At 36.3% G+C, this 27,668-nt stretch overlaps 1 protein-coding gene across 4 annotated transcripts in view; it reads left to right on the forward strand.

Annotated features, from left to right (window-relative positions):
- The window catches only part of ZCCHC4 (zinc finger CCHC-type containing 4), an 83,249-nt gene extending 59,391 nt beyond the window's left edge, over positions 1–23,858 (forward strand). Inside the window, exons 5-11 of one of the 4 annotated variants that reach the window (XM_037829521.1) lie at positions 2,414–2,564; positions 4,663–4,763; positions 13,277–13,398; positions 13,650–13,725; positions 15,219–15,270; positions 15,787–15,931; positions 22,974–23,858. In XM_037829521.1, the coding sequence (XP_037685449.1) occupies positions 2,414–2,564; positions 4,663–4,763; positions 13,277–13,398; positions 13,650–13,725; positions 15,219–15,270; positions 15,787–15,931; positions 22,974–23,109 (783 nt within the window). In that variant the 3' untranslated portion in view covers positions 23,110–23,858. The remainder of the gene's footprint in view (positions 1–2,413; positions 2,565–4,662; positions 4,764–13,276; positions 13,399–13,649; positions 13,726–15,218; positions 15,271–15,786; positions 15,932–22,973) is intronic. The other 3 variants (XM_037829519.1, XM_037829522.1, XM_037829520.1) reach the window with 3 other exon arrangements.
- The last annotated feature ends 3,810 nt before the right edge of the window (positions 23,859–27,668 follow it).

Raw genomic sequence — 27,668 nt, forward strand, 5'->3', positions numbered from 1 at the left:
GGAGAAACCAAAGATGACTTGACACTATAGCATGGATTCATATTTTATTCTTAAAACAGAGGTTAAAGTAGTTTGGAAGTAAAGTTTGGAAATGTTGAGTTTGTGGGGGCTTCTGGGTTTTGACGTGGAATTGCCCAGTAGAATCAACTGAAAGTGTGGGGACTTGAACTCAGGGGTGAAGCCAGAGCTGGAAAACATCATAGGAAGTAACCAAATTTGTTTTACTAGTTGATGCTGCTTTAGTGAGCTAGTGATTTTTTTTTTTAAACCATACCATAATTTTGCTTTTTGTTTTGAACAGTAAACACAAAAGCAGGATGAAATTACATTTAAATACCAAATGGTTGGCTAGTGGTTTCATATGTTCCAAAAAGGTAACAGGTAATTAGTATTTTTCTAGGAAATTCTTTGTAACTTAATACTGAAACTTTATAGAATAAGTTAATAGAATGACTGTTAGAATAAGCTGCCAAACTGAGCTTTCACTTTTATCTTTCCCAGAGAAATTAGTCATCCATCTTAGGCTTTCCTTACTATATATTTTAGAAGCAGCTTCTAAATAGCACTGCAGCTATTGAGATTGTTACACAGAAAACTATTATTTTAATGATTTTACTGTCTGCCCTTTTTCAACCTACTACCTGAACCAAGTTTTTCAGTAGATTTCCCATCTACTGATCAATTACCAAGTATTTAAGTGTATTAGACACCTGTTAGACTCCATAGGATGCTTTGGAAGATATAAGACTGCCACTCCACATAAGTACGCTACAGTCTATTGCATGAAAAAGTGGGAGTATATAGCACAAGATTTTGGCATAGCAAATAATACCGTTTTTAAATAGCCATCTTCTATATATATTTCAGCCTCTTCACAGTTAAGGCATGTGAAAGGTGTATGCCTTTTCCATTAAGGCAACTTTTTTCATACACCTTAATGGTAAATGGGGTTATATATATATATATATATAGATAGATAGATAGATATAGTTAAATATATATATATGGAGAGAGAGAGAGAGAGAGAGAGAGAATGAATAACTACTTAAAATGCCAAGAACTTTTTTTGTGATAATTGAGATGAAGGAAAGAGTCAAGTAACTGTTGACCTTGTTGGCATAAGCAGGCATCTGTATCCCATAGGTGGTCAACATTAGGACCTCCAGCAACTCATGAGGGGACATTACACCATGGATGTCTACCTGGGAAAATATTCTTTACTGTTTTTAAAATTTGGTTAGAAGTTTAGGCATTGTTTACTTGTTTCTTTTCTTTTTTTTTTTTTTTTTTTTTCCACTCACTCTAAGGAATTTGAAGGTTTTTCAGTATTATCTGTGCTTTAAGTCCTTGTTCACGTAGGCAGATTAAGGAAGTACCTGGCAGCACTTAAAAAAAGGATTAACTTTCTTGACACATATTCTCTGCTGTAGGAGTTCCTGGAGGGAGTTAATAAAGACTCTCTTAGGGAAAAAGGAATAGGATGTTATAGTTTTTCCTCTGTTCAGTAGGGTCTTTTAAACTGATTTAGTAGAACAATATTTTTTTATTATAAAGAACATATAGGTTTATTAAAGTTTAAAGTACCATTAAACTTTAAAATCTTGTGCCATTTTGTATACTGTAAATGTTCATTTACTTTCATAGATGAGTACTTGAAAACTACTACAAAGTCAGTAGACCAGAGATACTATTATAGTTATAGCTCTAATTAACTTCTTCTGAAGCAAAAATGATAAATATCCTAGACAGTGGTTAATGTTAACTTCACAATTACTAAAAACACTTTAATCAGCTTGTTTGTAAAATGTGTTAACAACATGGTTTTTTGAACTGGATAAGCTTTGTTGTTTGTGAACTTCAATTTATTTACTTATTGTGCTTATTCAAATATGTCTGTCATTTTCTGATACTCAAAAACATGAATGTTTAACTGCAAAACACAGATATAATTTATATCTGTTATTGAACTGAACTCATGGTAATAGGCAGACCAGAGAGGAAAAAATGTATGTTATTTATCTTTGTGTTCCTAGTGTTTAGCACTGTCTGTTGTTCTGTTGGTTGACTGGAATTTAATGTTTTAGAAAGTCTTCATGGGTAATGAGTTTTACTCTTTTAGGTCACTAAATTTAGTTTTTTAACTTAACCATTTGGAATGTGTAGTCCTCTGATAGTGATGGTATTTGAATTTGCAATTTTAAAAACCTGATTGTCAAGGAACCCAGAGATAAAATCTTACAGGGGCTGCATGAGAGCCGCTGCTCCTTCAGGATGTCAGTGAGGGCTCTGGGGTGGCTGGATGGGTCAAGTTTTCAGTGCTGAGAGTGTGCCTGAGCCTAATGCATTCTCCTCCAAATAGGATGAAGTGCCTCCCTCTACTACTAATTTGGAAATGAATTTTTATCTGTTCCAGGCTGCCCTTGAAGTATGCAGAGCATTTTTACAGGAAGATAAAGGTGAAGGAGCTATTATGGTGACAGATCCTCCTTTTGGTGGCTTGGTTGAACCTCTGGCTGTTACATTCAAGAAGTTAATTGCTATATGGAAAGAAGGTCAAAGCCAAGGTGTGCAATTTATTACTGCAAAATAAACATGTATGTATTTCCTGTCAAATATTAGCAGAGCCCAGTGGATCAGAGCACTGAAAAAGTATGCATGTCTTGAGTTCTCATCTTTTTTTTAAACAGGCTTATTTGATGATATGGCAGTCTTCATTATCATAATACACTTTGTTTTATCCTAATTATATGTTTTTAAAATGGCTTATTGGTAAAATATTTGGTTTTGCTGGGGATAGGGGACATTAAGCAGAATGGCAATGAACTGTTTTCTTTCTTTGAATAAATATTTACTTAGTGGCCACTATGTGTCAAGTACTGTTTAGGTTCTGGTAATAGAGTAGTAAACATAATGGACACAAATCTCTGCCCTCATGTACTTGACCTTCCCTGTTCCTAAAGTCTTGCCCAAAACTCTTAAGAGGGCACCTGTTCTAGTTTGCTAATGCTGCGGAATGCCAAACACCAGAGACGGATTGGCTTTTATAAAAGGGGGTTTATTTGGCTACACAGTTACAGTCTTAAGGCCATAAAGTGTCCAAGGTAACACATCAGTAATCAGGTACCTTCACTGAGGATGTCCAACGGTGTCCGGAAAACCTCTGTTAGCTGGGAAGGCATGTGGCTGGCATCTGCTCCAAAGTTCTGGTTTCAAAATGGCTTTCTCCCAGGATGTTCCTCTCTAGCAAGCTTGCTCCTCTTCAAAACTTCACTCACAGCTGAACTGGGTTCCTTCTCTTTGAGTCAGCTCATTTATATGGCTCCACTGATCAAGGCCAACCCTGAATGGGTGGGGCCATGCCTCCATGGGAATATCTCATCAGAGTCATCACCCACAGCTGGGTGGGGCACATTCCAAGCAAATCTAATCAGCACCAAAATGTCTGCCCCACAAGACTACATCAAAGATAATGGTGTTTGGGGGACACCATACATTCAAACTGGCACAGCACCCAACCTCTGGCTAAGAACTCTAAACTTTGCCAAGATTTTGGTGTGGAGGGCAGACATCCAGTAGCCTAATAGGTGTTATCAGTGACAAATAGATACAGATACCTGACCCTGAAAGTGGCTTGATGGTCCAGGTTATTATTCTATTTGAAGTGGCTTAGTATTTCAAAATATTTTATTTAATTATATAATTGGGTGATACAATCATTTTTTAGATATTGTTGCTAGTAGGCAAATTGATAAATTGTCAGGAATTGTGATAAAATGTCAGAAATTGTGCTGTCACGCTTCTTCATTAGTTGTGCTACATGTATGCTTTGAGGATAGAATGCAGAGTCTGAATTATGACTCACATTCTTAGGTATTTCTTTTATTTGCTGTTCTTAAGACCACTTATCAGAGTGGATAAAACCAGTGTAATTGGGGAAGCATTAAAGAGCTTTGTGAGCGTGAAATCTGGCTCTGCCACCTATTAGCTGTATGAACTTGAATCTGCTACTTAACATCTTGCAGCTTCATTTCCCCATCTGTAAAATGGATTGTTAATATCAACTCTGTGGGTTATTGTGAGGAGCGATACATAGCAAGGTTCTAACATAGTGCTTGGCCCAGACTAGGTGCTCTGTAGATGATAGCTCCATTCTCTACATCTCATAAAAATGAATTTTGAGATTGTTTTAAGAATCTTTCATGATTCAGAAGATTGATTTGTTCTTATGAACTGTGACAGTGAGGTGAGACAGAGCTGAGATTCAGTCCTAGGGCCTTCTGCTTCCTAGTCCACGCTTCCTTCTACTATATCACAACTACCTGTAGGTTCTTCAAAGTGATATCTACATTTTTTTTATTTTCTACTTTTTTTTACCACTATCTTTGCCTTTTCCTAGTCTACAGTGATATATAAATATAAAGATTACTTTTATATACCCTTTATACCTGTGTTTAGATATAAAAGAACATTCCCATTCACCTTTGGGAAAGTTCAAGTTATAAATGGCACTCTAATGAACATTATTTATATATGAGTTTTCAGTTTATCGGACAATAGCACTTTCTTCTAATACCAGAAGTTTTTTGATTATAGTTATCTTTTGTTTTTTCTTTAATACCAATTTCTGATTCCTCCCCCCCCCCCCTTTTTGTGATCCGTTAGATGACAATCACAAAGAACTACCCATTTTCTGGATTTTCCCTTATTTCTTTGAATCCCGAATTTGTCATTTTTTTCCAAGCTTCTGCATGCTGGATTACCAGGTATAGTAAAGATATTCTGTTTTCTGGCATGGTTGGGGTGGAGGAATGGGTATTCTGGTTAAATAAATATTTTAAAGCCTAGCCATCAATTTTAGTGAATTAAAATATTATAAACTGTATTAAACACTACAATTATACCATGCCTAGCTCAGTCCAGTGATTCCTGAATGTCTGTAATACCCAAGGTGCTTGTTCAAAGTATAGATTCTTGAGTACTAAAATAAACTTCCTGAATCAAAATCAGGGGTGAAACCCAGGAAAAAATACTTTTACTAAGCTTCCCAGGTGATTCTGAAGGCAGCTAAGTTTCATTTAGACTAACTGATCTAATCTTTTATAATCACCAGTAAATTTCTTAGCACCCCAGAAACATCACCATGAGCATCAGTTTTCTCTGTAACAGAAGTTGTAAAGAAATAAATCCTTTTTTTCTAGTTGGTAGAATGCACTGTACACTTTACAGTGCCACTCAGAAGATGTCAAGAGCCCTAAAGAGGGGTGTGTCCAAGGTCGTGGGGTGTCAGAGAAGGCAGAGATGCTGAGGTCTGACTGTGAGTGTGAGTGTGAGTGTGCTGAATCAGGCCGCTATTTACTGATGTGAGTAGATCTCCTTCACATCCCTGCTGATGTTATTTTCCCCATGTCTTAGATGAGAATAGATGCCAGTGTCCATGGCAGCTCCATCCATTCAAATTCTTCTGCTTTAACGTCCATTTTCCTAGATTCATTCCCTTGGGTTCTGAAGTTATTAACTCGTTGTCACCATCTCTGCACGTGGTCACTGGTGGGCACTGCTTCCTCTGTCTGTAATGACATTCTTCTATCTGGGAATCCTGAATAATGAGCCAGCCTCTGATTAAAGCTTTTAAACCTACAACTACAGGTGTCTTCACTAGTTTTTCTAAGATAGCACCTGGTTCTGATCTTTCTAATCTTGAAGGCATATGCCATTATGAAAATTATTTTTAAATTCTGAAAGAAACAATTTTACCAGAAATGAAGGGGACAAACCCTACCTATGATTCCATCCCAAACAGTAACTTTTATTTCTAAGTATTCACTTCCAGTCTTTTTAAAAAGCACTTTTTATATATTTGTAATTGTAGCAGACAATTTCAAGTTGTTTTCTTTCACTTTGTCTTACATTTTAAAATATAGCTATATAATCTTTATGCTTTTAATAGCTAAATTATCTCAGCAGGCTGTATTATCATTCCCTTCTTTTTGAACTTATAGATTGCATCCATCTTTAAGGTTTTATAAATAATACTGCCATAAACATCTCTTAGGCATATAATTTTTCCATATTTTAGATAAACTCATTAAAATAGATATCCCAAACTGAGATTACTGTATCAAATTTAACAGGCATTTTTATGGCTATTGAGACATATTACAGGTTCCTTTCCAAAAGTATATGGCACAACCAAACCTGGACTTCTTCAGCTCTGCTTCATAAAAAATCCATATCATAATTCCTTTCAAAGCTGGTTTACTGTCCTATTTAGTATGCTTAGTTTTCTGTTCTTTGTCTGAGGGAATGCTTCTACTATTGACATTTGCAAAGCAGAGATAGCTGACATATCCTAAAGATGTTAACTAAGTAAACTGGTTCATTTCCAGCAGTACTTGCTGCCTTTGATGATAGTAAATGATTGTCTAGTGCAATGCCTGGCACATAGCAGGTGCCCTATGAGTGTATGAAAAGAGCATGAACTGTGACATCAAAGGATCTGGGTTTCAGTCTTGGTATTCACTTTCTGGCTAGGCCTTATACATATTACCTAGCATCTCTGAAGATCTTATCTGTTAAATTAGCATGGCAATAGTGTATCTGCCTTATAAGGTTTTGAGGATTATATGAGGTAGTATATGAAAAGGCTTGGCCCAGTTCCTAATACACACCAAGTGTGGAGTGAAGGTTGCTGCTAACACCATTGCTTGTTGTCATTCAGGTAGTCCCAAGGTGGGGGTAAAACTCTTTCTCGGGTCCATTCTTTATACAATATCCAAGACATTAAAATTGCATAAAACAAGGCCCCTACAAGAGTTGTTGCATCCATATTCAGAGAAGACAACTTTTTACTCTGGGCAGGAGTTTAAATGGTGCTGAAGCAAAAGGCGGCAGATCCGGAATAAAACGGATGGGGGGAAAAATGGATGGGAGAGGTTAATATGAAGTAACTGATTATTGTTTGTGTAGGCAGCCTGTGTTACTGAGAAAGAACTTTTGGAAATATTGGAGTTTTATTTCTGAGAAACAGTTAAGGTCCAAATTTATTGAAAATAATTATACAATTCAGTGTATTAGTGAAAAAAATGTTCTTGTTAGGTCATATGTTTCTAACAGGGTGAAAAGCTGTCATTTTGATAAAGAGAAAGCCAACCTTTGAAAAGAAAAATGAGATAAAAATCTATAAATCCAAACAAAAGAAATATGTCTTTCATGATTCTCACTAAAGGTAAGAACAGTATTGCCCATGTCCTGCTGGTGCTGAAGATACTGATTTCACATCTTTAAGTGTACTTAGAAATGTTATTCTTCCCTCTTGGCGATTTTCCTATTTCTTTTTCTTTTTAAACTTTTTATTTTTAAATATTTTCAAATTTACAGGACAGTTACAAAAATAATACAAACCCCATACAGAGAACTCCAGCATACATCCAACTCCACAGCCACCCAAATCCACTAATTTTAACATTTTGCCAAATTTGCCCTTCCTTCCTTCCTTCCTTCCTTCCTTTTTTCTTTCCTTCCTTCCTACCATCTATCTGTCTACCCATCAATCCATTTTCTGAACACTTGAGTGTAAGTTGCACACATCTTGCTCCTTGTTCTAGTTTGCTAATGCTGCTGGAATGCAAAACACCAGAGACGGATTGGCTTTTATAAAAGGGGGTTTATTTGGTTACACAGTTACAGTCTTAAGGCCATAAAGTGTCCAAGGTAACACATCAGCAGTCGGGTACCTTCACTGGAAGATGGCCACTGGCACCCGGAAAACCCGTTAGCTTGGAAGGCACGTGGCTGGCATCTGCTCCCAAGTTCTGGTTTCAAAATGGCTTTATCCCAGGACGTTCCTCTCTAGACCACAGTTCCTCAGAAATGTCACTCTTAGTTGCACTTGGGATATCTGTCCTCTTTCACCTTCTCCGGAGCAAGAGTCTGCTTTCAGTGGCCGTCTTCAAACTGTCTCTCATCTGCAGCTCCTGTGCTTTCTTCAAAGTGTCCCTCTTGGCTGTAGCTCCTCTTCAAAATGTCACTCACAGCTGCACTGAGTTCCCTCTGTCCATCAGCTCGTTTATATGGCTCCACTGATCAAGGCCCACCCTAAATGGGTGGGGCCACACCTCCATGGAAATATCTCATCAGAGTTATCACCTACAGTTGGGTGGGGCGCATTTCCATGCAAATCTAATCAGCACCAAAACATCTGCCCACACAAGATTACATCAAAGATAATGGCGTTTGGGGGGACATAATACATTGAAACTGGCACACTCCTCTACCATGTACATTTTCTAATATCCTAAGGATCTTCACTTACGTAAGCACCTTAGCTGCAGTTATCAAGTTCAATAAATTTAACTATGGTGTAAAGCTTATATTCCAGTTTTTTCCTATGTCCCAATAATGCCCCTTTGAGACTTTTCTCCTCTCTTGCTAGATTCTACCCACTGTCATGTATTTAATTGTCATTTGATCTTCAATTACTCTTTATTTATGATTTTTTTAATTGTGGGAACATATAAGTAGCATAAACTTTCCCATCTCAACCACTTCCAAGCATGCCACTTAGTGGGATTAATCACATTCACAACGTTGCAGTAACATCTCCACTAATATTACTAGAACTTTCCCATCTTTCCAAACAGAAACCCTACACCCATTATGTATTAACTCCCCTTTCCCCTTATCCACCACCTCTGGTAACCTGTATTCTAATTTTCTATCTCTATGAGCTAGCATATTCTCTAGCATTTTCTTTTAGTTACAGTGGGGCTTAAATTTAATATCCTAAATTAATAACAATCTCATTTGCTTTGATACTAACCTCTGTTCAGTTATATACTTAAACTTGCCATGTTACTGCAGTTCTTTAACTGTTTTCCAGAGCTTTGAGAAAGATGTTCCTTTCTGTTCTTGCTGGGTGTTCAAAGCTTCTATGGAGGTTTGGGGACTCTGAAGCATCTTACTCCATTTTCTATTTCAAAAAAACTTCTCTGGAATTAGCAGTAGTAGTAGTAGTAAACCTTTCCGAGCCTTTTGCTTTCTTCCTTTTCTTACTTTAACCTCATTTGTGGTACTTTCCCCCCTTTATATTAGCCTTATTCATCAAATAAAAAAAAAAAAAAAATGGAAAGCTTCCCCTCCTCCTTCACTGATCTAGTCTCATAGTCCCAATTAAGCCTTCTTTTGACATTGCCTAAGATGATAAGTCCCAAAACCATAATGCAGTAAAAAAAACAAAATCACTAAGTCTCTTATTTCAAAATACTTTTCAGATAAGAGGAGGGAGGAAATGCTGCAAATCTTCATAAAATGTAAATTATATAGACACTTCAGTGATAAAGCAGTTGATGAGTACAGAACAAAATAGCCATCAAAGACTTAGAAAGCCAAGAGTTTTAAGGGTAGATTAGAAAGGAAGGATGTTATAATGAAAAGAAAGTCTGCTTTAAATTCAGAAGTGTGAGTCCTTGCATTGCCTTTTGGAGGCTATTTAATCTTGTGGGGAAGTCACTTTATCTTTTCAGGTCTCCGTTTCCTTACCTATAAAATAAAATGATTGAACCAGAACATGAATGGCAGATAAAGTTTCACTTTAAGTGCTAAGCCTGATAAATTGGAAGTGACTTTCTGGAGAATTTGTTGAGAATACCAGGCTCCGTGGCAAACAGTAACATGATTGATTGGTGATGTCTGCCACGGGGCCAGGGGCAGGGAGTGGTGGCATTCATGCCCTTTAGTTACCATATCAGAACTAGATAATGTCATATGTCTTCCACCTTGAACATTATGTGATTTCTAATTAATGTGGGACGTTTGCTTGAATTGTCAACAGTAAAGCTACTTGCTTTTATTTAAGCTATTCTTTTTTAATTTTTTTTAAAAATCAGCCTGTATAGGAACCTCTGTGTCTTTCAGGGCTAGTTTCACATTCAGAAATTAAGATATTTTGGTAGGTATTTCTAAGAAATTGTTGCAGATTACAAGATGACAACTTAAATTCTTAAAATTCAAAATATAATACGCATAAAACATTTAATGGGTTTGGAGTGAAAAGAGGGACTATATATGCATATGTATGCATATACATACATATATACACACACACACACATACATATATATAAATAGTAATTTTAAATAAGAGGTTACTTGGGATATGGGGAATACAACTCGAAGACCTAATTGCTGTGGTAGAAAGTGGTTGATGGAGGTAAAGAGTACACTTGGGACCTTCAGAGCATATGGAAATTAAATATAACACAATACTTAGTTAGTTATGGTATACAAGTACTCTGTCTTATTTAATCTCTCTTTCATGGCATGAGGCCTGAAACATAGTAGGTGTAAAGTTAATGTTTGTTGACTTGAATGTCTTTGTTACCATATAACTAGTTTTAGTCTCGTGTTACCAAAGAAATTTGCATATAGATAAAATTAAAGTTAGGACTTGCAGAGATTTTGTGCTTTTCCTCATTTCTATACAGTACTTCATCACATTAATCAGTTCCATGGGAGAAATTTTCTATTTGAAAATGCCTCTCATCATCATTGTGAGTGAAATGTCAGGGATAATGACGAGAAAATGGTGTATCAGCTCAACTGCTAGTGATACGCAATTTGCAAAATTGTGTTTGCTTTACAGCACTTCCATAGGAGGTTTATTTGTGTGGATGAAGCTATGAAATATGGATGTATGTTAGAGGTACATTAATTTACCCAAGCAGCATGCATTTTACATACCATATGTTTATGGTTAATTAGCACAACAAACCCGCATTTAAAAATAATAATAATCTCAATTAGGTTATGCAAAATCAAGCAATCAACCACCTTCCTGACACATACATTCTCTGACTCCTTGGATAACCATAAAGAAATTGTTCTGTTTTTTTCTTCCTCTTCCATCTGCTATTATATTACATGGAATATTCCTTGTACTAGAAATGTTTCTAAAATATTATTTCCAACATTTGAAAACCTTTGTAAGATTCTCTTGAGGACTATGTTTTTTTTTTTTATGACACTCATAAATGTTCAAAACATCTTAGTTGAATTTAATACAATATCATTTATTGATTATACAGAGGAGTTCATTAGGGAAAAAATTATGAATTTAAATCATTTGAAAGAAAACTGTTTCAGGTACTATCTAAAGGTGGTTTTGAAGTCAATCTATTTTTATATCTTAGCCTCTAATAGGTAACATATATTCATGGAATTTTAAAGTTGGAAAGAAACATAGAGATGAAATAGGCTAACTTCCCAATGTAATATCCTATCCACTAAATACATGACAGGCCTCATCTAGCCTCACTTAAATGCTTTCATTGAGCAGAGTGCTACAGCATTACAAGGCAACTCAATTTATTTAATAGCTCTAATCATCAGAAAATTTTCTCATATTGAGATAAAAGATGCTCCCCATTAACTTCTAACCATTGGTCCTAGTTCTGTTCTCTGAAGCAGTAAAGGATAAGTCTTAATTTCTGTTCTAGCCTTTCAGTTATAAATTAGCTTTCAGGTCTTCCCAGTCTTCACTTTTCTGAATAAACATGCCCAATTTGTTAAACTATAAATCTTATTTATTCCCATTATTTTCAATAGAAATGAACCAGTTTGTCAATGTCTCTCCTAAAATTTAATGACTGAATGCAGAACGTCAAGTATGATCAAACCTCATATTTTGCTTGTTATAGTATTTAATGTCTACGACAGCCAACTGTGAGTCCACCCCAACTTTTACAGGCTGTATGGACGGACTCCCCACAATGGCAGCCAAAAACCTCTAGGGCGTTTTTATACTGTCCCTTGCTTAGCTGGGTCTCCTCATCCCCCATATGTATTTTCTTCCCATTGTTTAAACTTATTATTATTTTCCTAAATTTGCTCACCTGTGAATCTGGTAGACATTCTTTTCATGTCTTCTTCCAGGGCCGTGGCATTAAACTGGATAGTGCACAAGAGAGAGCCATGGGATATGCTGTTAACACCCTCTCTTTTCATTGTCAGCAATACCTTGCATCTTTGTGTCTCAGTTAAGCTTGCAAGCCAGTTCTCTGTGAGGTCTTAAGAATGTTCTTAGAAGGCAAACAATTCATTACCATTTATTTGAAAATTGGGATCTACCTGTATTGATTTCATAAAAATCTCATGATATTCTTGTGGATAATCTAAAGCAGTGGTTTTCAAACTTTAGTGTGCCAGGAGGGCTTGTTAAAACACATTGCTGGGCCCACCCCTAGAGTTTCTGATTTATAAGGTCCTGGATGGGACCTGAGAATTTGCATTTCTAACAAAATCTCAGATGATGCCTATGTTGCTGATTCAGACACCACACTTTGAGAGTTGACAAACAAAGGTGGATTTAGTGGCCAGGTGGATTCATAATAGGTTTAAAACCAAATTGCGAATGTGTGTGGGTAACAGAGAGTTTGGAGTAGGAGACAAAAGCAAGAAGAAATCATGCTTGTTGGCTTCAGTTTACTTGCAAGATAATCTGCTAAAATTGAAAGTTGAGTTGGAGAACTCAAGAAAAGAGGTCAATGTTTAAAACAGTCACTGTTGGGGGGAACAACTCTGGTTGTAATGTCTGTCTTCACCTCCATCCTTCTGTTTCTACCATAGACCACACCCTGAGCTAACTGTTTTACATTCTTTATCTTATTCAATCTTCACAGTAACCGATGAGGTGAATATCAGTAACCTTCTTCTAGAGATAAAAATTATGTAAGGTTGTCTAAGATCACATAACAGATGAGTGGCCGAACTACTGTTGGGCTCAACCTTAGGCTCTGCCAGAAAGTGACAGGACAAATACTGAGTGGTGGAGGGCCAGACTGTTCCTTAGACTTGGTAGGCTGAATACGGACATATGGCAAATTTCACACATAAAACAATGAAAAAGCCTAGGAAACCCAGCACTCATCTTTAAAGGCAGATTTTTTTTTTTTTTTTTTAAACCAAAACTGAATTCTTAATTACATAATAGACTTTCTTGTATTGGATTGGATACAAGAGTAGGGTTGTTCCATTAATACCAGGCAACATGAATTTATCATAATAACAAAAATTTTTTTAATAATGAAATTTCACTGCCATGGAGGCCTATCTGAGGCTGTTGATTAATAAGTAAATGCTTTAAGAATTTCTTGTTAAATACTTCGGTTTAATTTGTATCTTGGCATCAGCCTATTCATATATTGGTTAAAGAATCCTAATGAATGTTGATTCATTTGAGTCCATTTTCTTTTTGTTTTTATTTTATTTTTTTAATTTTCTAGGTAGATTATGATAATCATGCACTTTACAAACATGGAAAGACAGGTCGAAAACAGTCTCCTGTGCGTATTTTCACGAACATTCCACCCAACAAAATAATCCTTCCTGCTGAAGAAGGGTACAGGTACGATTACAGTGGGTCTTTGATACACAGGAGTCACTGAAAATAAAGTGACATATATCTAAAAGTAAAATGCTTTCAGTGTTGATTCATATAAGTTTCCACTATTAATTTTAAATTTGGTTCATAATTTTATATTGAGTTGAATTTGTATTATACCCAATTTCTGTAATAGGTTGCTTGTAATCTTTTGTCTACTCTGAATCTCAATAAGTATATGTAGCTGCTTTTTCTGTTTATTTCTTTCCATTTAGATTTTGCCCACTGTGTCAACGATATGTTTCTCTAGAGAATCAACACTGTGAGCACTGTAATTCTTGTACATCAAAGGTATAGTTTTCTTATAGGATGCATTTTTATTCAAATATATTAGTTTTATTTTAATTTGTTAGTTTCATTACATTTGTGTAATATTTTAATATTCTAATGTATATTTATATGTATGATTAATTATACTTTAATGCTATATATTATTTCTAATGAAGGAGGACAATAGACTTTTTAAAATACTTAATTGCCTTCATCATCATCAACAATTATTTGCATTCATATTTACATGGTATGGTTTATCTCTGAAACTATGCTTATTTCAAGTAAGGCCCTAAGTGAGTACTGATGTTTGAGAATAAAATTAGGGTGTTTCAAATAAGGCATTGAACTACTAGATACCATAACTGTTCCAATGAAATAATAAAAACATGTGCCATGCCCTTTTTATGTGCCAGTCGTTTTCGTCATAGCTTTACATGGATTAACTCATTTAATCCTCACAACAGCCCTTTTAGGTAGCTGCAGTTACTCCCCACTTTTTAGAGACAAGGAAAGACTACCAAAGACAAACCTCATATTTATTTTTTAGGAAACTAGGATGATCCTTAAGTTGCTTTGGTTATTTTAATTTAATCCAGCCAGAAAAGGCATACAAAGTTTGGCTGGTGAGCACAAATTATTCCCCAAAGGAAAGATTATATTGTGTGACTATTGGAAAATATACTTTTCATAATTGTATATTTTTATTACTGGTTATACTTGTTTTTAATATGGTAACACATCTGATTATATATTCTTTCAATTAGTTTAGAAATTATCAGTATTCATTAAAAAAAATTATGCCCAGATCATATAAAGTTCAAAAGAGGAAAACAAGACTCTTATTTAGGGGTACATACATGGGTGGTAAAAATAGAAACAAAAACAAGGAAATGACTATCACAGAATCCAGAAGAGCTGTTAGTGGGGAAGGAGGAGTGCTCTGATTGGGAAGGGGAACGTGCGGAGATTTCTAGGGCGCTGGTGGTTTTGTATTTCTTGATCTCATGGGGTTCGTTGGTATTTAAGTTACAGTACTCATTAAACTGGACATATATGTTTTATGCATTTTTCTAGATATGTTTTATTTCATAGTTTTAAAATCATCCAAACAGTAACCTATAATCTCTATCAAAAGTATGTAAATTCTCAAATTTGAATTTTATTAACGATTGTGCAATATAAACACCTAAAATTATAAATGATTAATTCCTTTGAAATTTTTACGGAGTCCTTCTTTGTGCAGATCAGGCTGCTTGAACTAGAATGCACTTCCAAGATCATTTATATAAATCCCCTAGGTTTACAGTTAAGGAAATTGAGCCCCAGCAAGGAGGCACATGAATTGAGTGGAGAAATGTATAAATTAAATCAAATTCTTTAATTGTGAAACCCAGGAAAGTGAGAAATAAGGAATGAATAATTTATACAGATTTTAATAAGACATTTTAATTTTTAATTGTGGAACTTGATTTTTAATGACAAATTAAACAATTTTAAAATTGTTTTTGTAGGATGGCAGGAAATGGAACCATTGCTTTCTCTGCAAAAAGTGTGTAAAACCTTGTAAGTATTGAAATTTAGTGTTTGAGATCCTACTAAAACATTTTAGAGTTTTAATTCATCTAAGTAGGATTTTTATTTCATTTTATTTATAAATGAAAAATAATTAATGTAGAGGCCTGCATTAATGTACTTGCTTTTTAATTTTTGGAATTACCAAAAATGTATGTTCTCTCCTTCATAGGGAGAAATGACTCTGCTAACCTGTGTCAGTGCAGCATTTGGTTTGACTTATTTTGATGAACTTTGTGTTGCACAGCCAGCCCCCACTGTGTCAGTGGCTCTCAGCTCAGAACTCGCTAGAGAAGGGCCAACTTTGTTGTCATGTAACAGAAAGACTTTAGCTGGTTAATGTGAGATTCCAACCTCTTAACCTTGGTCTCAGTCAAATTATAACTAGCTATGAAAACTGGTCACAATATGCAACAGTAAACACTGTTCATGCTTTCTTATCTTAAAAGTTAACAACATGAAAAATTATACTAAATGAACTTCTAAAATTTAATTTTTATTTTACAGCCTGGATCCACTGTAGCATTTGCAATCACTGTGCTGTTCCAGATCATTCTTGCAAGGGCCCTAAAGATGGCTGCTTTATTTGTGGTGAATTAGATCACAAACGTACTACTTGTCCTAACATCTCTACATCTAAGAGAGCTAACAAGTTAGTTGAATTCTTTTATTTACCTGAAAAAAATTTTCCCTTCCTGATTTGTACAAGCCATAAAAGTAGGCAGTTCTCAGAGGATTCATATGTGCTAATAAATTAATTGTTCCTTTGGCTGTTACTAGTGAAAAGATACTAACAAAACTTAAAGTAACGCTATCCATTAGAAACAATTTATTCAATCATTATTCAAAAATTGTGTAGATGAGGGGGAAGGAGGATTTGAAGAGTCAAAGAGCTTATTTCCAAGGAGCTTACGGTTTTACAGGATGAGACATGAAAATAGCCAAAATACAAGGTAGAAAGTGGTTAACTTTACATCCTTTGTGATTCATATGCAATTGTAATTTGTGGAGTAAGAGTTCAGGCTTTATTGTTGGACATGATATCTGAGCAAGGCTACAAGGACAGATGTGGTACCAAGAAAGGCTGGAGAATACATTTCAGATTGAATGTAATGTTTAATTCCATAGTAAAGAAATTGTAAAATGAAGTTACTTTTTAAAGTTATATCAGCCTTCAAGGAAATTATTTAGAAATGTTAAACATTTAAATATTTAAAACTTTTATTTTTATCATTTTTTCCCCGTGACTATTTTAACTTTTCCCACCAATATTTGGAACTGATTATAGCTCAGAGGAAAGTTAAACCAATGATAAAATCATATTTAAGAAACCATTGCTGTTTCAACTGGGCTAATTTGAATGGTTATAATTGTACTTTTTTTTTTTTACTTAAAAAGATGATCATGATTGAATCCTTTTGTTTCATTGATAAGAAAACTGAGACCCTTGCCTAAAGTCACACGGTTATTGCAGATTATCAGATATCCAAATTTAACATTACATGATGGTTGAGAGCAGGATAAAAATTCTGAGTTGTCATATGAGTTGTGAGGAAAAAACACTTGTTAGTATTAGAAGTGTCTGATGCTTTAGTAACTATTTTATGATTGTATTAGCATTTTTGTTTGTTGATTTACTTGTATTTCTTGGTCACTGAAAAAAAATAATTTCCATTAAGGCTCAGCCACTTGAATTCTCCCTACATTTAAACTGCCTCATCTATTACTTTTAATCATTTACTTTATTTTAAATAATTATTTTTCATTAAGTCACCCAGGGTAGAAGTGGTAGTTTCAAAAATTAAGGAGGTGGAGGGGGCAAGATGGTGGCATAGAGAGGAGTAGAATTTAGTTAGTCCCCTGGAACAACTAATAAGCAACCAGGAACAACTAGTAAATAATCTGGAATAACTGCTGGGGGACAACCGTGACTGTCCACACATCGTATACCAACCTGGATTGGAAGGTATGCCTGAGATCACAGCATGGATTCTGTAAGTAAAAACTGCAGAACTGCGCTGGGAGCCCCCTCTACCCATGGCAGGCTGAGCTGTAAAACCTCACTGTGGTAGAAAGCAGCACTCTCCCAGCAAGTGAATATAGCTCAACCGAGCTCCAGCTAGGGTTTTAATTAACAAATACAGTCTGCTGAATACAAACTACAACCCCCACCCCCCCAACAAGAAGACAGAAGCTTTTAGTGACGACTGACCTTAAAGAACCAGAAGACTCATCTGTCCCAGGAAGGGGAGCCCAGAAGACCAGGTGTTACCTCTGGCTGATGAGTGAAACTGGGGGGTGGGGGGGTGGGGAGGGTGTGTACTGGCTCTAATAGGGGGCTTTCTGTCCTTTTTTCTCTCTCTCTCAAACTGAGGGGCTCATGTAGAGAGACTCAGCTGTTTTCAGTTCATAGCCCTCTGACCCAGACAGGGGTGGAGATAACAGAGTCAGAGAGACAACAATTCAAATGCAGATACTAACTCCCTAGGGAGTGCATCTTCCCTAAGAGTAAGGAGGTGGAGCCCAGCTTTCCCTTCAGAACCAGACCCCAGAGCCTGGGGGAAAACAGCCAAATCAGAAACTGAAGGGGCCACATCTCTTTACACCAGTCGGGAGCGACAGGCTGACAGGTACCACCTGCTGGGCAGGTTACGAAAAGGACAGTGGCTAGAGATGTCACAGGAAAGTCAGTTGATCTCTGAGACACACCCACAGAGAGACTTGAAACTGAATATAACCCCATTCTGAGATCTGAACCTGTTCTGGTCTGGGAAAATCTGATTGGGGTAATCAAGAAAACCAGATGCCTTTTTTTTTTTGTCTTTATGTCTTTTCTGTAGAAAACTACAGTCTACACTAGGAAAAACAAAGACATGGCCCAGTCAAAGGAACAAACTTACACCTCAGTCAAGATACAGTTTTAGATATTGTTTCACTTCAATGAAACAATCTATTAAAGATTTTCAAAGAAATATGCTAAATCAAACCAAAAACCAAATCAATGAGTTCAGGGAAGATATAACAAAAGAGATGAAGGCCATAAAGAAAATACTGGGCGAACATAAGGTAGAAATTGAAAGTTTGAAAGAACAACTGTCAGAATCTATGGAAATGAAAGGCACAACACAAGAGATGAAAAACAGCAGATCTCAAGAGGCAGATGAAAACACTCAGGAACTGGAGAACAAGACACCTGAAATCCTACACACAAAAGAACAGATAGAGAAAAGAATGGGAAAATATGAGCAACGTCTCAGGGAATTGAATAACTAAAGAAGCGCATGAATGCACATGTCATGGGTGTCCCAGAAGGAGAAGAGAAGGGAAAAGGGGCAGAAGCAATAATAGAGGAAATAATCAGTGAAAATTTCCCATCTCTTATAACAGACATAAAATTACAGATCCAAGAAGCACAGCATACCCCAAACAGAATAGATCTGAATAGACCTATGCCAAGACAGTTAATAATCAGATTATCAAACGTCAAAGACAAAGAATTCTGAAAGGAGCAAGAGAAAAGCGATCCATAACATACAAAGGAAGCTTGACAAGACTATGTGTGGATTTTTCAGTAGAAAGCATGGAAGCAAGAAGGAAGTGGTGTGATATGTTTAAGATACTGAAAGAGAAAAACTGCGAAACAAGAATCCTTTATCCGGCAAAACTGTCCTTCAAATATGAGGGAGAGTTTAAAATATTCTCTGACAAACAGGCAATGAGAGAGTTTGTGAACAAGATACCTGTGCTACAGGAAATACTAAAGAGAGCACTACAGACAGAAAGGAAAAGACGGAAGTGAGAGTTTTGGTAGCACAGCAATGTAAGTACACTGAACAAAGATGACTGTGAGTATGGTTGAAAGAGGAAGGTTAGTAGCATGTGGGACACCAGAAGGAGAGAGGAAAGATAAACACTGGAACTGGATAACTCAGTGAAACCTAGAGTGCTCAACAATTGTAATAAAATGTACAAATATGTTTTTACATGAGGGAGAACAAATGAATATCAGCCTTGCAGAGTGTTAAAAATAGGGTGGTACTGGGGAAAAAAGTATAATCAATGGAAACTAGAGATTATAGTTAACAGAAACATTGTATTATGCTTCCTTTAATGTAACAAAGGCAATATACCAAAGCTAAATGCCTGTAAGAGGGGGACATAACAGAGGGGTATGGGACTCTTGGCATTGGTGATGTTGTCTGACTCTTTTGTTCTACTTTAGGTTAACTCTGTCTTTCCTTTTGTTGCTTTTTAGCTGTCATGTTTTTTTTCTTTTTCTTTTTCTTTTGTCTCTCTACCTTCTTTGACTCTTCCCCCTTCTTTGTGGGAGAAATGGAGATGTCCTTTTATAGATAGTGGCAATGGTGCTGAATACATAAATATATGACTATACAGGGAACCATTGATTGTTTACTTAGGATGGAAAGTATGGTGGGTAAACAAAACCATCTTAAAAAAAAAAAAGGGTTGATGAAGAAATCTTGAGGGTACTACATTGAGTGAAATAAGCCAGACACATAAGGACAAATATTGCATGGTCTCACTGATATGAAATAATTATTATATATAAACTGATAGATATGAGATATAAGTTACCAGGATATATAATGAAGCTAAAGAATGGGGAGCAGTTGCTTATTATGAGCAGAATGTTCAACTAGGTTGAACTTAAGTGTTTAGAAATGGACAGAGGTGACGGTAGCATGTTATTGTGAGAATAACTAACAGTGCTGAATGGTGTGTGAATGTGGTGGAAAGGGGAAGCTTAGAGTCATGTATGTCACCAGAAGGAAAGTTGGAGGTTAAAAGATGGCAATGTATAAAAGAGTGAATCTTCTGGTGGACAATGTCTGTGATTAACTGTACAAATATTAGAAATCTCTTTCATGAACTAGAACAAATGTATGACACTATAACTAGAAGTTAATAATAGAGGGGTATATAGGGAAAAATATATATCTATTGCAAACTATGTACTGCAGTTAGTAGTATTTTAACATTCTTTCATCAACAGTAACAAATACTGAGTCAGTAATGGAGGGGGGTGGTTAGGGGTATGGGAGGAATTGAGTTTTCTTTTTTTTTTTTGTCTTTATGTCTTTTCTGGAGTAATGAAGATGTTCTAAAAATTGAAAAAAATTTTGATGGATGCACAGCTGTGTGTTGGTACCATGGGCAATTGATTATGCACTTTATATCTTTGAATAATTGTATGGTATGTAAACAATCTCAGTAAAATTAAATGAAAAAAAAATAGCCAGGCCAGAAAAAAAAAATTAAAGAGGTTTATTAAAGATTCTTATAAAATATTTTTCTTTAGACACCTTCAAGAGTAGACAACCTAATAAGCTATTGGTCTGGGACTGTTATACCATTTATATGATAGTTCTGCATAGGACTGATAATCAGATAATGTGCTAGCCTTTGATTCTGTGAGCTTATGATACCTGGAAACTGAATTTGCATTTTGGTAATATATTCTGGACTCTTCATTGTTTTTAGGTAGCCTCAGATAGTCTACTTGGAAGAAATATATTGTTTTCATTGCGGGAAATTGTCTAGTATCTTTCAGAACTAGATTTTATCAGGTTTAAGTCCAAGAGCAAATCCCTTGGGATGTAGTATACCTGATAATTCTAAATTCTGTTTTACTTTCTTTTCTCAGCAAAGACTTCTAAACACCTGTTAAGTTATTTTTAGATATTGGTTTTAAAAAAATTTTATAATGAAATTGACAGGGCAGAATTAGTTTTTTCTTTGAAATAGCTAGTAAAAGTAATTGTAGTAGCCATTTAAGAAATTCTCATCTTGTTTTTTAACAGCTGTTTTATATTAATTTGTTTTTCCTTAGTGTTACTTTTTCCCTTAGCTGTGAACTGGAGTGATGCTGCCCTCTTGTGGTTAAAGCTCATTTTATCAGTTAAATACCTACAATTTAGAAGACAAATACTAGGTCACTTTAATTTCAAGGCAAAAATAAAACAATTAATTGGTTTATACTCAGTTTATCACAGTTTAAAGACTTTATCCTTGGAAAGATTTGTTTATTCATATTACAAATGAGTATTTTCAAAAATTTCCTTGTTTTTATTTACTATAGCTCCTAGTAAAATGTTTATACTGTGTTGTTACTTTTAGTCTTTTTCATGAGTGGATTAGCCAAAGAAAAATTTGTTTAAATTTTGCATACAGGCACTCAGCTTCATTGACTTTGCCTTCAAGAGCTTATACTATACCTCATTAAATTTGCTAAATCATTACTTATTAGGAAATTATTGTACATTAAAAAAATGGCATGGTGAAAGATTTTTATAACATTTGCAAAACAGTATAAAGAGGATTATTTCATTTAAACTGACAGAATATTCCAATCAGTATAAAATTTAAATATGGAAAAATGTAAAATTGTCAAGTAAAACTCAGAATAATAGTTATGTGGAACTACTACTAATAGCTAATATTTACTGAATGATTACTATATGCTTAGTATTTTTCATACCTGAGTAAATTATCGTAGAGTATATAGTGTAAAGGTAATTAAGAGCACAACTTTTGGATCAGGCTAGTTCTGCCACTTACTTGTGGGTGATCATAGCTTTTCAGAGCCGTAATTTCTTCACCTAAAACAAAAAAACTGGGAAAGGGAGGGTGACATCTGCCTGCTCTGTCTCCCAGCTCCTTGAAGTCAAAGATATGATGCCCTTTCATTTTGTGTTCCCGACACAGCATATGCTGAGTGAACAAAAAGTGAATCTTAAGTTTGTTCCAGTAGGGGATTATATGTTGTTTCTGAAAGATTTTATAAGCTCCTTTCCCAGGTTTTGATCCTGGGAAAATCAAGATAAACTTCTCCCTGGGAATGCTGTGGCTTAGGTGATCCTGCTAGATAGGGGGAGGGGAAATTCTCAGGCTGGCCAGTACTGTGAGTTCCCGCATGTGCCTTGGTTCATGGGTAAATGGCATGATTCTTCCAGCTTGGAGAAAGCAAATGAACAGACCAGTAATCTCTGTCAGTCACAGATCCCCAGCAAGTTAGTTCAGAGAATACCATATAGAAAGGATCTGTTTTCTCAGGTATGGTTTAGTGTTTTTAGAGGGTGAATTCTAACTTGTTCATATTGAAGCTAGTCTTCAAGTAGACAGGGATCACAAAATGTGGACATCCTGTGTGGCCCTTCTGTCAGGACTTTTAGATCTACCGAGGAAAGGAAAATTAGCAGGAGGACTTATAAAATGGGCCCCTTCGAGTGATGTCACTTTTTCCATTGTGAATTTTCATTTTTCTACCTCTGCTAGCTGCCAAACATATTGGTCCTTTTTTTCTAAAAAAATGTAATGCAGGGATTTGGAGATTGATGTGCTGAATTGAGTAGAACAGCTAGACCAAAACAACATCAAAAATCCAACTCGTCGGCTTGGCTGTTTACCTCTGTGGTGTGTTTGTCCCGAAGAGATTGTTCTAAATCTGTAGTAACCATCTTCCAGAGAAATTTCTTTCCTCAAACATTTGGTTTGGTCAGGCTTCTGACAGTCTCCTTGTTATTCTGGTTAGGATTCTGTGGATTTATGCTTATAATACAATAAATCTTTTCCCTTCTGTTTTCTTATTTTGTTGACTAGTTAATTAAACTTCACCATAATTATATAATTCACTGTGCTCATTCTTTAAAATAATTTAGCACCTTGTTTTTCAGGACTGTCAGCAAGCAGAAGCAAAGAAAAAGTAATAAGATGAAACTGGAGACCACTAAAGGAACATTCATGAATCATACATCTGTTACAAGGCAAAAGAAAAGGAGGGAAAGAGCCCATCAATATCTTTGCTCTTAAATGTCCAGTGACTTGAAAATAAGAAAGATTTATGGTCCAACCTTTGATGCCATTTTCTGAAAGTACCACAGTGGACTTAAATTCAGTTGCTTTCGAAATTATGCATCTTGCTAGGCTAGATCGAGGCAGGCAGTATTTTGCTGGTTTGTAGACTCCTCATCTGCCTCTCTGGAGACCTGAGGAGTTGTCACTCATCCTTAGCTGGTTTACTAGCACTCTCTGCATGCCTTTTTTTCTTTTTAAATCTTTTCCAATCATATTATGTTAGGCTTCTTTATCTGAAATATGGGCATACAGCATTCTTTTGCAACACTCTTTTACAACATTCTTTTGCAGAAGAAAATGCAAGTGAAAATCTATCAGGTTTTGTTTACACTGAACATAAAAACTGTTAGCTTAGATATGGAAATATTTTAAGTTAAATATTAAAATACTATATGATGGTTTTCAACTCCTCTTGAAAAGTACAGTATACAGTTATTTTCAGACTGACTCAAGATGATGGAAAAAATTTTGAAGAATGTACTGTAAAGAAATAAGGATTATGGTTGCATTATTATTAAATATTAATTTTTAACATACTTTTTGCAGTTATCTTTTTTTAGCAGTTAAAATAACCCAAACATCCATCTCTTAATTGTATAGAATCACTTAAATGTGTGTGAAATGAATGAGACTGTTTCAGTTTGCTAAAGCTGTTGGAATGTAATATACCAGAAATGGGTTGGCTTTTTCAATGGGGATTTATTAGGTTACAAATTTACAGTTCCAAGGCCAAGAAAATGTCGAAATTAAGGCATCAAGAGGAAGATACCTTCTCTGGGGAAAAGCTGCTGGCATCCAGGGTTCTTCTGTCACATGGGAAGGCACATGGTGCTAGTCCTTCTCTCCTGGTTCTGGTTTCAGTGGCTGTCTCCAAGTATCTTTGGGCGTTTCTCTCTTTCTGCTCTCTCTCTCTGTGTTTCTGACTTTTATCCTCATAAAGGGCTTCAGTAAAGGATTAAGACCCACCTTGAATTGGGTGGGTCACATCCCCATTGAAACAACCTAACCAAAAGGTCCCACTCACAATAGGTCTGCACCCACAGGAATGGATTAAGAGAACATGGCTTTTTTTCTGGGGTACAAAACAACTCCAAACTACCACAGAGACATTTAGAATTATGCTTTGCTTTGTCATGTTGTCTTTTAATTGATGGTGTAAATTTATCTCTATGTAAAAGTAGTAGCAGAAGGTAGGAAAATTTGGTGGTTAAAACCCTCATTCATGTCCTGACTAACACTTCTGACTGTGTGTCCTTTGCTAGGTCACTCACTTTCTAGAAGCCCCTGTTTCTTCACTGTTATATTAGGGACAATAATAGTTATACCTCAGGTTTGTTTTAGTAGTTAAATTAAACACATGCCTGACTCACAGTTCTCCTCTGTGTTTGATGAATAATGTTAACATTAAAGATTGTTACAGAGACCTAATCCACTGGTTGGTCCAATATCAAATGTTAACTTTAATCCACAGGTGGCCCAGTATCAAAGCACTAAAGGGAATAGTGGGAACTCAGAGAACCAGTAGTTCATTTCCCTAGTTCTGTGCTACAAATCTGACATTATCTCTTCAAGATTGAATGGTTGGTTTACATTAGCATAATGGCTTTTCTTTTTTTTTCCCCCAAACAACTGCTTTAGAGCAGATTTGAGCTTAAACTCTTTACTTGAGGTCAGAGTCTCTTGTTAATAGGGGTAGAGGAACTGCACCCTAGCTAGAATTTAAATTCCAGGTAAATTAGGACTTCTGGATGCATGATGTGGAATTCTCAAGCATGGCCTGGGTCAATGTGGTAGTGATGTGTATCAAACATACATCAAGAGGCAAACTCCTGGACTTGAGCTATCAGAGAACTGTTCTCTTGCCTCCTTTGTTACATAGATTGCTATGGTGTTAGGAGGGCAAATTTGGAGGTGATTGACTGAGATATGATAATACTGAACCTTGTGAAGTGATTTTGAGAGTTCTTTCTCTGATTCAGGTGTCGATGAGGAACATTGCCTTTCATAGTGTCCACCATATTGGGTTAACTACAAAATCTTCCAAGCACCTGCCTCTGAAATTTAGATGCCTGAGGGACCATGACTATTGAAGAATTGGGTCCTGATGGTCAGTGGCTATTATCATCACTATATTTCTTTAATTTTAAGATACCATCAATTGTAAAACACACCATTGATTTACTCATAGCTTTTCAGGGGAAAGAAAAGAAACTATACCTCATTAATTGTACATAGTAATTTTTAGATGCATTTGATTTCAGAAATATTGAAATGTGAAAAGAAAGTACATCTTAGAATTGAGGACATAGGGTATTAGTTAAAGTCAGGAATAGTGTACTTTAAACTTTCTTACCTTCTTAGAAAATTGAAAATAGAAAATTTTGTGATTCTGTTCTTGCATTCAGTTAATACTGATTTTAAGCACTTAATCTCAGTTCTCTTTTCAGGGAATAAACTTATAGGTAGGGAGGGACTCGGGCAAGATGGCGGCATAGAGAGGAGTGGAAGCTAAGTAGTCCCCCTGGAACAACTACAAAAAACCAGAAACAACTAGTAAATAATCCAGAATAACTGCGGGGGGACAAACGAGACCATCCATTCATCATACACCAACCTGAATTGGGAGGAATGCCCAAGCACACAGCATAAAATCTGTAAGTAAAACCTGCGGACCAAGCTGGGAGACCCCCTCCCCCATAGCCCAAGCTGCAAAGCCTCGTGGTGCCACAGAGAAGCTCTCTCCCAGCAAGCGAATACAGCTCAGCTGAGCTCCAACTGGGGTTTTAAGTAGCAAGTATGAACTGCTCACTACAGGTACGCAGCCCCAAAAAACAGACAGAAGCTTTGGGTGACGACTGACCTGGGAGAGCCGGAGGGTTGCCTTGGACTGGGTCTGAAGGGGACTATCTTTCTTTTTTGGCTCAGTGGAGAAAGCCCCAGTCATTTTCAGTTTCCAGGGTTGTGACTCTGGGAAGGGTGGAGACACCACAAGCAGAGAGCGAGACCATTGAAATGCTAATGACCTCCACCTGAGGGGTCTGTCTTCTCTAGGAGGAAAGGGGTGGGGCCCTTTCCATTGAGAACCAAACCCCAGAGCCTGGGGGAACACAGCTATACCTCCTCACACCAGTCAAGAATTATAGGCTAACAGGCGTCACCTGCTGGGCAGAAAAGCACAGTGACCAGAGGCATCAAAGGGTGGAGCAATTTTCTAAGACACACCCGCAGGGAAACCAGATACTGAATATTTCTTCCCTCTGGGACCTGAGCCTGTTCTGGTCTGGGAAAACCTGATTTGGATAACCAAGGAAACCATGCCTAGACAACAGAAAATTACAACCTACACTAAGAAAAACAAAGTTATGGCCCAGTCAAAGGAACAAACGTACACTTCAACAGAGATACAGGAATTTAAACAACTAATGCTAAATCAATTCAAAAAGTTCAGAGAAGACATTGCAAAAGAGATAGAGGCTGTAAAGGAAGCACTGGACATGTATACGGCAGAAATCAAAAGTTCAAAAAACCTACTAGTAGAATCTATGGAAATGAAAGGCACAACACAAGAGATGAAAGACACAATGGAAACATACAACAGCAGATCTCAAGAGACAGAAGAAAACACTCAGAACTGGAGAACAAAATACCTGAAAGCCTACACGCAAAGGAGCAGATGGAGAAAAGAATGAAAAAATATGAGCAACGTCTCCGGGAAATCAAGGATGAAACAAAGTACAATAATGTACGTATCATTGGTGTCCCAGAAGGAGAAGAGAAGGGAAAGGGGGCAGAAGCAATAATAGAGGAAATAATTAATGAAAATTTCCCATCTCTTATGAAAGACATAAAATTACAGATCCAAGAAGCGCAGCGTACTCCAAACAGAAGAGATATGAATAGGCCTACGCCAAGACACTTAATAATCAGATTATCAAATGTCAAAGACAAAGAGAGAATCCTAAAAGCAGCAAGAGAAAAGCGATCCATTACATACAAAGGAAGCTTAATAAGACTTTGTGCGGATCTCTCAGCAGAAACCATGGAGGCAAGAAGGAAGTGGTGTGATGTATTTAAGATACTGAAAGAGAAAAACCACCAACCAAGAATCCTGTATCCAGCAAAGCTGCCCTTCAAATATGAGGGGGAGCTCAAAATATTTTCTGACAAACAGACAATGAGAGACTTTGTGAACAAGACACCTGCCCTACAGGAAATACTAAAGGGAGCACTACAGGGTGATAGAAGACAGGAGTGTGTGGTTTGGAACACAATTTTGGGAGATGGTAGCACAACAATGTAAGTACACTGAACAAAGGTAACTATGAATACAGTTGAGTGAGGAAGATGGGGAGCATGTGAGACACCACAAGAAAGGAGGAAAGATAACAACTGGGACTGTGTAACTTGGTGAAATCTAGAGTATTCAACAATTGTGATAAAATGTACAAATATGTTCTTTTACGAGGGAGAACAAGCAAATGTCAACCTTGCAAGGTGTTAAAAATGGGGAGGCA

Source organism: Choloepus didactylus, chromosome 3 (genome assembly GCF_015220235.1).
Source record: "Choloepus didactylus isolate mChoDid1 chromosome 3, mChoDid1.pri, whole genome shotgun sequence".
NCBI lineage: Eukaryota > Metazoa > Chordata > Mammalia > Pilosa > Megalonychidae > Choloepus > Choloepus didactylus.